At 60.5% G+C, this 11,268-nt stretch overlaps 1 protein-coding gene across 2 annotated transcripts in view; it reads left to right on the top strand.

The window, feature by feature from the left end:
- Positions 1-11,125, top strand: part of ARHGAP44 (Rho GTPase activating protein 44) — a 164,395-nt gene extending 153,270 nt beyond the window's left edge. For both annotated transcript variants that reach the window (XM_044921776.1, XM_021694847.1), the window contains 3 exons: positions 3,585-3,742; positions 6,052-6,435; positions 10,954-11,125. In XM_044921776.1, the coding sequence (XP_044777711.1) occupies positions 3,585-3,742; positions 6,052-6,435; positions 10,954-11,093 (682 nt within the window). In that variant the 3' untranslated portion in view covers positions 11,094-11,125. The remainder of the gene's footprint in view (positions 1-3,584; positions 3,743-6,051; positions 6,436-10,953) is intronic.
- The last annotated feature ends 143 nt before the right edge of the window (positions 11,126-11,268 follow it).

Raw genomic sequence — 11,268 nt, forward strand, 5'->3', positions numbered from 1 at the left:
CCAACTCCCTCCGAATTGTCGGATGGAGCCCCCCGGGCTTCCCGAGAAGAGCATCCCCCAGCAAGCGTGTAAGGTGGCAGCTCGCTAAGGCCGTGAGAGCGGGAAGTTGCCAACTCTTGTCCCCCCTTCCTCTTCTGCCGGAATGACTTCCCGGTTTCGCAATGCGGGGTTGCGGTATTTCTCCCTTTCTCTCCTCTCTACCTTTAGATTCGGAGGAGCCGTTTTCCCTGCTTACGCGGGCGCAAATCAGGGAAGGAGTGGCGGTCATGTGGTCACTCGGGGCCTGGGGCCCCGTGCAGTGTGATGCTGGGTTGTGTTTCCATTTGTTCCAGGGAAGAAGAAAGCGAGCGAGCTCATGGCACCCCTAGTTCAGTGAATGTTTATGGGGGACGGAGTCCATCCAGAGATAAAACGTGGGGTCTGTGCCGTTAAGACAGTCCCGTCCCAGCACGCAGACACCAGACGCAGAAGCAGGGCACATGGCCATACAGGGTCCCAGCGCAGAGGGGCCTCGTGTGGCCCTTCCTCGGAAGGGGCATCCTCGAAGTGGGAATGGAACAAGTTCTGCGAAGTGGGAAAACTACTTCAAATCCGAGGCCTCTGTGTGTTCTGTTAGCGGAGGCAGCATTCCTCCATGTCCTGCTGAAAAAAATTTTGGAGGCTTTGGGAAGCTGAACCTTGTCATCCAATCTTTTTTTTTTTTTTTTTAAGATTTATTTATTTGAGAGAGAGAGAGAGACAGAGCACAAGAGGGAGAGGGAGAGAATCTTCAGCAGACTCCGCGCTGAGCATGGAGCCCGATGCAGGGCTCCATCTCATGACCCTGAGATCAGAACCTGAGCCCAAACCAAGAGTCGGACACTTGACGGCACCCCTTCAGCCGATCTTTATCATACACATACGCTCACACACAAATACCACCTCCCTAAATGAAGGGACTGCAGGGTTGGGGTTTTTTGTTTTTTTTTTTTTCTCCTCTCCCCTTTTAGTTAAAGAGTAGAAGGCATTTTCCCCATGAAGTAGGGAAATGACAAGGAAAACGGGACAGTCAGCGTTCAGGAGTGGGGAGCTGACAATGGATGTGCTCGGGTCGTCGATGGCTCCAGCTCAGGGCACGAGGACGCCGGCCCTGGCTGTGCACTCGCTAGGCGTCAGGTCCCCTTGGGAGAGGCAGGTGCGGGAGAGCAAGTCCTGCAGAGATGCAGAGAAGGATCTCTGTGGACCAGAGAGGCTGACGAGGAGGAAATGAGCAAATAGACAGGAGATCTCCAACGGTTCCCTTTTTGCGCTCTTCTTGGCTTCATCCTAATTTCCCATCTTACAACCAACACCCCGTGCTAAACGCTATTTGACCTATTAAAAATATTTGTAGAAAACGCCCCTCAAAGATGGATTTCCCCGGCCTCTGAAGGTGTTCCCGGAATGTCATAGATGGGTGGCCCAGAGACTCACTCATGAGCCGGGAGCATCACCCGTGGGTTCAGAGTATTTAAGAGGCCATTGTCATTGCTCATACCGTCCCTTTTTCTTGGGGGTGCCCAGCTCCAAGGCTTTCCCTTGGGTGCCCATGTTCTACCATTCTTTTTGTCTGCCCACATGGATTCTTCCCAATACAAACGGGTGTTCCATTGGTTTTTTTGTTTGTTTTTTCTGTTTTCTGGACATTTGCAGCCCAGGTGATGTTTCCTCCAGTTGCTGGATTCCTGTCCGCCCCCACCCCACCCCCCGGATGTCAGGCCCTCCCCTCCCTCTGGCTTGCTCCAGCCTCCCCATTCTCTACCCAGGCCCACCCCATCCAGACCTGGCGGCTCTCTCCAGCCAGGCTCAGCCTTCGCTTCCCACTCCTCTGCTTGGCATTAACTCTGCCCCCGAACGCTGCTTCTGCCCCTTCGCACCCCAGCTTGCTGCGTCACGTGTCCCCAGAACTAACCTGTCCTTGAGTGTGTCCTAACCAAGCTGCCTCCATCTAGCGCTCCTCAGTAACCATCTTACACCCCACCTCTCCCCACTGGGTCAGCTGCACTTATGCTGGAGAGAGAGCAGCGAGGCTAAGTAGGTAAATACCTGTTTGGGTGGTCGGGGGGGGGGGGAGCGCATCAGGTGGGCGGGAAAAGAAGGAAGAGCTGCTGGGTCCCTAGACTCCCGGGGCAGATGTCTTGTCAGTCCAAAGGAAGGAAGAAGAGTCTGGTATCCCACAAGAAGCAAGTTTTGTTGCTTGTTTTATGTTTTCTTTTTATCGTTTTAACTTCCCTTTGACGGTGGCAGAGGTGGAGGGAAGGGTACATAGGTACTTGGCCTTAATACCTGGGTGCCTGGTGACTTTGGGCCTGAGGAAGAATAAAAGACAGGTTCTTGCCCCGCCCCCCCCCGAGTTGTTTTCATTAAACAGAGAAAGGAGTCGCTCTACCAGCCCCTCTGGATGAAATGGCTTTGGTGGTGGGGGCGGAGGCGGATTACCCAGGTGTGGTTTGAAGCTCACCCTGAGAAGGAGAGAGCTTATCGCAGCCTTGAACATGACGTTCCCTTAACTCCTTCACTTGGGGAAAACCAGCTGTACTTTGGATTTTGCTGTTCCAGCCCCGGTCCCTGCCTCCCAGCCCTTCTGGCCGTACCCCGCCGGGAAGGGGTGGCGTATCTCTAGGTCTTTAATATTTGGGGCCTCTGGATAAATTTAGGGATCAAAATAGGCTCTGCCTGTTTCTGTGGGGAAGAGGTAGCCTTCACACTGTGAAGGATTTAGGTCCCTAGCCCCATGCCTGATACCCGAGGGCATCAGGATCCAGGTGGTTTCTAACAAGGGTGACAGGTAGCTTTCATCCTGATTTGCTACAGGCTGCCTCCAGCATAAGTGGGAGAAAGAGCGAGAATCCTTGGAGGGGCTCGGGGTGGGGGGGACATCCGGGGCTTGATTAGGAATGTCTGCCGTGGAGGGCGTGTTGGGGGACGGGGGGGAGTGACCAGCTGGCCATCTCTTTGCTGTCCCTGTTCTGTGGAGTATGTGCTCTCTCCTTAGGACAATGCCTGGCAGAGAGGCAACAGTGAAGGATGCATCCCCTTTGGGACATGGTGACTCAGGGTGTCCCTTTGTCAGTTCAAGGGATGCCAAAGGCCCTCCCTGCCATTGGCCCTGACCGCCCCCCCCCCCAAGCCTGGGGGACTGGGACTTGAACTGGCCATATTTGGGAGCACAGCGGGGTTGGGGGGCTGTGTTCACCCTCCCACCTGCTGGGACTGCTACCAGGCTGGGCCCCAGAAGCCTCCCCCTGCTCGGGGCTGTGCCGTGGAGGTCAGGGAATCAGAGAGCCGTGGCCACAACACAGAGTGGGGATGCTCGTAGGCTCCTGGCAGACAGAGGGCAGAGGCGTGGAGAGGGCGCTCGCACCTGGGGTGTGGAGGTCGGAGAGGAACGCAGGTCCCCAGAGCCCAAGAAGGGACAGTCACCTCTCCCGGAGCATCTCCGAAGGGCGTGGGGCAGACCAGGAGCTGGCCCAGCGGAGCACGTGGGATTGCGACCCGCAGGCTGGTGCTGCGCTGGCCTCGTGGAGTTCGGGGGCGCTTACTCGTCTCGTGTGCTTCTGTTCCAGCACTTCGAAAAGCAAGGAGCTTTCTCCGGGATCTGGGCAGAGGGGAAGTGCAGGCTCCAGCCAGGGGACGCCCGGCGCAGGGATGCAGCCGGGGGCACAAGCAGGCGCCAGCCCCAGTCAGCCGCCCCCCGACCAGAGCCCGCACACTCTCCGGAAAGGTACGGCACCGCGACCCTTCACGCGGGTCTCTGGCTGGGGACAGCTCTCACGCTGCCCGGACACTCGTGCCCCTCGCTTAGCGTGGATGTTGAGAGACCGTGTGACTTCGTGAAAAACCCCTGGGCTGGGTGTTCAGAGCTTTGGGCAGTTAACCAACTCCAAGAGGGACCACTTCATCTTTGTTCCTCGTGTCTCTCACTTGAGCAGCGGGCTCTGGGGGGCGGGGGGGGCAGGTACGCAGGGCATTGCATCCCATACACTGAGACCTCTGTGCAGACCTCATGGTCCACGACGACACGTGACTTCCACGGACCCTGCCAGGCCCTACCGCCACCTCTTAAGATGCTGTGTGGAGTCTTGTGCTGGGGTCTGGCATGGCTGCCTCCCCCTGGGATTGTTTCTAGAAGGTGACACGGAGCAGGGAATTGGGATTGTGGCTACGGGAGTGCTGGCCTTCGATGCTTCTGGAAGGCTGAGAGTCTGTACACTGACCCAGGAGCCGCCCGACCCAGGATCTGCCACGGAACCCGCGCTCAGAGGCCCAGTTATTCTCTCTGAAATGACCTTTCCAAAGCTAAGGACATGCTCTGCGGTGACATTTCGTAAATGGAGAGCTGCACAGATGGTGTACTTAAACTTTTTTTTTTTTCGGTCTGTTTTCACCTTACGTTCTTTCTTTTTTTTTTTAAAGATTTATTTATTTATTTGAGAAAGCGAGAATGAGAGAGAGAGAGAGTACATGAGAGGGGGGAGGGTTAGAGGGAGAAGCAGGCTCCTCGCCGAGCAGGGAGTCCAATGCGGGACTCGATCCCGGGACTCCAGGATCATGACCCGAGCCGAAGGCAGTTGCTCAACCAACTGAGCCACCCAGGCGCCCCACCTTACGTTCTTTCTTAAGCCAAGCCTCGAACTTACTCAAAAGAACATCTGCTTGAATATGTTCTCGGTTCCGGCCTTTCTGGCTTCCCCCGAAAGTCAGAGCGGCAGAAGGGGAGGCGTGGAGCACGGTTCCAGGGCACCGCGGGGAGATGGGGGGACTCCCTTCCAGACACAGGGCCCCCGCCGGCTGCCCACCCAGTGAGCGATCCTGGCATCAGCCGCCCGGCCGTCGGGAGCTGCCAGAGCAGCTGCTGGGAGAGGCCACCCGGTCCTCGGGTTCGATGGCTGAGAAGCGCTCGTAGGACGGGTCACGATTCTGTGATGCTTTTGCACGCACGAGGCTTTGTAACTGCTACAACCCCGGGAATCCACCGTCCTTGGTCTTGTGGAGCAGAGGTTTAGATCGACTGTCAGGGCACGGGGTGGTTAAGGCGAGGGAGGGAGCTGAAGCCGCGTTGGAGAGCCCGTGTCCTTGTCTTGTCCATGCTGCACGCTGACGGAGCCTGGGGAGCACACGCCATCGTTAGAGTAGATTGTTCCGTGGGGGGTGGAGGGCGAGCGGAGCTGGGAGAGAGGAGTGCCCGAGGCCTCCTTGGGCACCTAAAAGACAGTTCCTTGTGGACTTAGCGCTGTGCCCAGCAGCCCTCGCTTAATCCTGACATGTGAGTGATCGCTTTCTCAGAACGTTTGCCCCTGGACGGGATCGTCCCGGTGTCCGATTTGGTCATTCTTACGGGCTCAGTGTCAGTGAAAGGTGTCAAGTGTTCGTCATTGTGTCGCACGATCGAGTCAATAAAAGGAGGGGGATGAAGGCAGCATGAGGAGGGGGAGCCCGCAGTACATACATCTGCAGAGTCTACGCCCAGAGGGCCCGAGTCTGGAAAGGAAAACGGGGGAGTCAGGTACACAGGATGGGGTGGGACGGAGAAGTCAGTGGAGGACTTGGCCGTCTGTGGCTCTCTCAGGATCCAGGAGCTGGCGTGGGCAGGGGCAGCCAAAAGCCAGCATTTCCTGTCCCACCACGCTCCCCCCGCTCCGGCCCACCCCACTCCAGTCGTCCCTCTTGGGCCCTGTGTCACCGACTCCCCCTTCCTCCGTGTACCCCCGACACCTTCTACCACCGCGAAGTGAAGCGAGGACACTGGGCGGGCGGCCGGCCGGCCACGGCCCGTGCACGGGAAATTCGTTCTCCGCTCCGGCCAGGGCCGTGTAGATCGTGGCAGCAATCTGGGGAAGGGGAGATTAGGGAGCAGAGCGGGAGACATGAAAACTTGCAGTTGGAGGTGAATTTTTAGAAACTGCATTGGCTGTCATGGGAGCCGGGTCGAGGGGGCGGCGGTCCGGGGGGGGGGGGTAGCGGAGGGAGGGGGCCTCGGGGACAGCCGGCTTCATTTCATGACCTTGTGTGTGCCTGTGTTTTCTCTTTCAGTTTCCAAGAAGTTGGCTCCGATTCCACCCAAGGCCCCCTTCGGCCAGCCGGGGGCTATGACCGACCAGTCCGCCGGCCAGCCGTCCCCGCTCAGCCTGTCCCCCACCCCACCGAGCACCCCATCGCCCTACGGACTGAGTTACCCGCAGGGGTACTCCCTGGCCTCCGGTCAGCTCTCCCCGGCGGCGGCTGCGGCCCCTCCCCTCACCTCCCCTGCCGGCTTCCCGAGCACTGCAGCCAAATCTCGGCCCACCCCCAAGCCCCGACAGAGACCCACCCTGCCGCCCCCTCAGCCTCCCACAGTCAGCCTGCCAGCCCCGAGTCCGCAGTCCACGGAGCACCCCGTGCTGGACGGCATGGCCCCCGGGGAGAGCATGTCGACAGGTAACCAAGCCACGGCGCCGCCATGGTTTTCCACGAACCTCAGCTGGGTGTGCCCAGCGGCGGGATCCCTGGTGCCACTGCCCGTGAGCACGTCTGTCTGCCCCGGGGTGGTGCCACGCGTGGCTTCTCCGATCATCTCGGGGGCCCCCCCCCCCCCCACATGAGGCCGGTGGACATCAGCCCCGGGATCCAGATTGTCCTGCAAAAGGGCTCTTTACGGGATTTCTCGCAGTGGATGCCCGCCAGTGCAGGGTCCTGATTCTGTTCCTAATCGGGGGGTTGGGCACCGAGGACTCGGAGGTGGTGCTCGGTGCTTCGGGAGAGGCTGGGGGGCGGGGGGCGGGGCTCTGATCGCAGACCGGCGGCGTCTAAAGCGCAGGTGAGGCATTTGTGGCTCTCCTTGGGTGGAGTCCGGGCATCTACAATGGTACAGACCCTTACCTTGAGCCCAGAGGCTGGGAGCCAGACACTGTTTCCTACTGACGTAATAAGCCTTATCAGAAGCCTGCATTTCCAGCAGTGTTTAGAGAAGGGCCAGTTTCAGGAAAGATGCCAGTCCCCCTGGTTCTTTGAGGAGCTTATTGACAAGCCCGCAGCTACTAAATTTAGTCTTGCTTTAAGTTTAAAAGTCAAGATGGAGCTATTCTCCGCCCCACCCCACCCCACCCCCCGCCCACCGCCCCGGAAAAATGTAAAAGTGTGAAATTACAAACACACCACATTGGGCAAAAACCGTTCGTCGGTTGGAGAAAGAGGACGTTTTTGCAACATCTCCCCAGATACTGTGACCACGTGACAATAGAGACTCGGGGCGTGTTTGTGGCTAAAGCCAGGCGAGCGTCTCCCTCGTTCAGGGAGGCAGACAAAGCGCTGGACCGTGTCTTGGCAGAGATGCAGGCCACGTGTCCTCAGACGGCAGAGCCCGGGCGCGTCCGTTCAGGGTCGCCCCAGGTAGCAGCTGAGGCACACGCGGCCCGGATACGTGGACGCAGCACGCAGATGTCGCGCGCGCACGCACACCCCCCAGATACACGCACGCAACATGCAGATGCCGCGCACGCACACACACACACACACACACACACACTACACAAATACCAGATTCATACACACACACCCCCCAGATACATGCGTGCAACACGCAGATACGCTCCACGCAGACACAGGTGCACGCACACATGCACGCATACACACAACCAGATACATGCGTGCAACATGCAGATACGCTGCATGCACACACAGGTGCACGCATGCACGCACACGCGCACACAACCAGATACATGCGTGCAACACGCAGATACGCTGCACGCACACACAGGTGCACGCACGCATGCACACACACCCCAGATACATGCGTGCAACACGCAGATACGCTGCACGCACACACAGGTGCACGCACGCATGCACGCGCACACACCCCAGATACATGCGTGTAATACGCAGATACGATGCACGCACACAGGTGCACGCACGCATGCATGCCCCACCACACACACACACACAACCAGATACATGCGTGCAACACGCAGATACGTTGCACGCACACACAGGTGCACGCACACATGCACGCCCCACCACACACAGTACACATCACCTGCACACGCCCGCACCCATCCGTGCACGTGCTCCGAAGGGCCGTGTGGTCCTAGGCCGTCGGCGCACTGGGATTTCCGATGGGGATTGTACTTCCAGGCCCGTGTTTCTGTGCAGGAGGGAGGCTTTCCCCCTCGGTCAGAGGGAAGGGGGAGTGAGCCCGTGGGGTCAGCTCCTGGCGCCCATGACGAGGCCAGTCCAGCTGGAGTGTTTGGGAGGAGCCAGGAGGTTGCAATATTGTGGGGAGCAGGCAGCCCCTGGCGGTTCGGCTGCTTTATTTGTGGGTGTGATTCATGGCGAATGAACAGCTGCTGACACCTACCCCGAGGCTTATAAAATATTCAGGAAATTCCTCCCCGAGAGTCGACAGCACCACTTCCCGCTGGTCGCTGGTCCCTGGTGCTGGTGATGCGCGTTTCCCACGGGAGTGTCCGTGGGCAGAGGCACGGTGATGGCAGGAGCTCAGGGTCACCCCGGGTCAGCCCGAGGGCTCCCCCGCCGCCCAGCCGCCCCAGGGAAGGGCTGCCGGGGAGCGTGGACGCTGAAAGCACCGGAAGGAACGCAGGGTGTCACTGGAGAGGAACGGAAAGGGGGGAACGCCATGGGAGTTGAAATTGGGGGGCCTTCCGCTGGGCTCTTCCGGAACGGCCGACCTTGAGTGGTACCAGCACCCCGGCCTCCACACCGTGGCGTGTCCGTCGTGTTCTTTGGCAGCAGGCTGTCGTTCTGTCCGTCCGCACGGGTCTCGGCCGGTGCAGCATCTGTGATGCTTTGGTGTGACCCCCCCCCCACTGTGATACTCGGCGTACTTGATTGTCACGTTCTCGTTTCATCGTGTTTATGCCTTTCTCCGAATCCTGTCGTTGTGTTCCTGCAGCTGTGTGACCTGAGGGCCGCAGTTGTGGATACGTGTGAGGGGGATTTCAGGGTAAGCGGCCCCAGCCCGACGGGCCCCGGCGCTTGCTCGGCTCTGCATGTGGCTCGGACCTCTTCCCCGCATGGCAGCTCCGCTCCGTGCCTCCCCCCACGCGGCCTCGGCCGGGGGGAGCGCCCCGGTCCCCGAGCTCCTCTGGCTTTCGGGGTGGGGGGGATCACTGGCCTCCTGCGGGCTGGCTGGCTTGGCGCTAGGAGACGGGGAGGAAGTCCGCAAGCAGGCTTCGCCGGCTCTCCCCTCTGCCTCTGGCTCTCGGGCACCCGGGTCAGCCCCGCGATCCCTCTCCCTGGGGCCTAGAACCACGGGGCTCCCAGGTCCGCTCTTCCTGTGGTGTCTCTCTTCCTCGGGCTGCCTGCCGCAGACCTTGGTGCCCGGTGCCCCAGTCGCTGCGTACGCCTTGGCTCGGGGAGGTGTCCCCAGGAGGGTCCTGGGGCACAGCGGGTACAGCGGGCCAGCCTCTGCTGCGGGATCGGAGCGGCTTCTCTGCGGCCGTGAGGTCGTCCTGGCAGACCCCCCCTTTGAGAGGGGGGCTCTAGCTTGCCTTCCCCGGGGCCAACAGAGCGGGCGAGCCCTGAAGAACCCCCAGTGGTAGGATTCAGGCCAGAGCTTGTGTCCCCCAGGGCCTCTGGCCGGCTGGCTCCTCGCTCAGTATGGGGGGGGGGGGGGGGGGGGAGCATTACACCGGTTTCTGCCTCCTCTCCTCTGCCCACAGCAGGCAGGTGTTCAAGATTAAAACCAAGGGACGTGCAGGAGAGAAGCCAGCGGGAATCGGGGTTCGTCTGCTAAGCCCTGGGTCCTGTGGACACTTGGGGCAGCAAGCACAACACAAGGGCGTCCCCTGCCTGCCCACCCACAGGTCTCATTCCAGACACTTCTGACCCTGGCAGTCGGTGGGGACTTCTCTCCCTCGATCCTGCAGTCGGTGGGGGCTTCTCTCCCTCGATCCTGCAGTCGGTGGGGGCTTCTCTCCCCCGATCCTGCAGTCGGTGGGGGCTTCTCTCCCTTGATCCTGCTCTCTGGCGACTGGGTTGCCTTCCCCGAGGGGTCTGAGGGAACAGCCAGCATCCAAGCTGACAGGTCCTGTTCAAACCTGTCATCCGGCTCTGAGATTCCCCTTGGGGCCACAGGGAAGGTAAACCCGCCCGAGGCCACTCTCCCTACATGACAGGAGATTTGAAATCTGAGCAGCAAAACGCTGCAGGGCAGGGGGCCCCAGCCGAAAGGGCAGGACACAGGCCGGCAGCTGTACCCCGAGGCTGGAGGAGTGTCACTAGCAGAGCCGAGCCTGGGAGCCCCGTCTCTGTGCTGAGGCGGCAGGATGAAGACAGGAATGACGTTTTGAGGACTGGGGGGAGGGGGGCTGGTGACGGAAGGACCTTTTGTCCCGGAGCTTCCATGTTTGTATGTCTTTTAGCGCAGCGTCCACGTGTCTGTCTGTCCACCTGGTGTAGTACGCTTAGGCTGAATGTTGGTTTTACAAAAAAATCCTAACGACGAAGAAACCAGCCCACCCGCCCCAGGCTGGCCCAGAGCCGCCCCCGTTCTGGGAATGCCTCCCGTCATCCGGGCCCAGGGTGACGGCAAGGCTCAGTGGGGCCCGAAACGAGGCAGGCCAAGGATGGGGTGACACTGTCCGATCCTCGGTTCTGGGCCCACCGTGCTCCCCCAGCGTCCACAGGCTGAGCGTGCCGCCACCCCTTGGGTGTCCTCCGTGGGCTCGCCTGTCCTGAGCTGCCTCCCCACCGGGAATGGAATTGGGGGGTGCGCAGAGGCCGTGGCCCAGGAGCTGTTGCCGCGCTCCTCCTCGAGCGTCCCCGGCCCGATGCGATTGGCTTGCTCGGGTCGTGCGCGCTCACGGGGCGGGAGCGGAGCAGCCCAACCCCAACCCTGCGGTGCAGCAGGCTGCCTCGGCCGCCCGGGGGGGCCCGGCCACCACCACCTCCCGCGCCCGGCCGCTGCTCTCAGCCGCCTCTCTCTCTGCCGCCTTGCAGATCTCGTCCACTTTGACATCCCCTCCATCCACGTAGAGCTCGGGCCGCCGCTCCGCCTGAGCCCCCTGGAGCACGCGCGGCGACACTCGGTGACCGAGAAGAGGGACTCGGAGGAGGAGTCTGAGAGCACCGCCCTCTGACCCGCGCCCGCCCCTCGTGTACATACCTGGGCCCCGCCCCGGAGCGCCCCTGGGCTTGCCAGGCGGGAGTTGTGCAGATCGCCCTCCCCTGTGTGGGCCGACTTCGTTCCCTCAGGGTGGGACTCTGGCCTTTTGTTTGATCTTTGCCTTTTGACTTTGTGCCTCTTTTGATCCA

Source organism: Neomonachus schauinslandi, chromosome 15 (assembly GCF_002201575.2).
Source record: "Neomonachus schauinslandi chromosome 15, ASM220157v2, whole genome shotgun sequence".
NCBI lineage: Eukaryota > Metazoa > Chordata > Mammalia > Carnivora > Phocidae > Neomonachus > Neomonachus schauinslandi.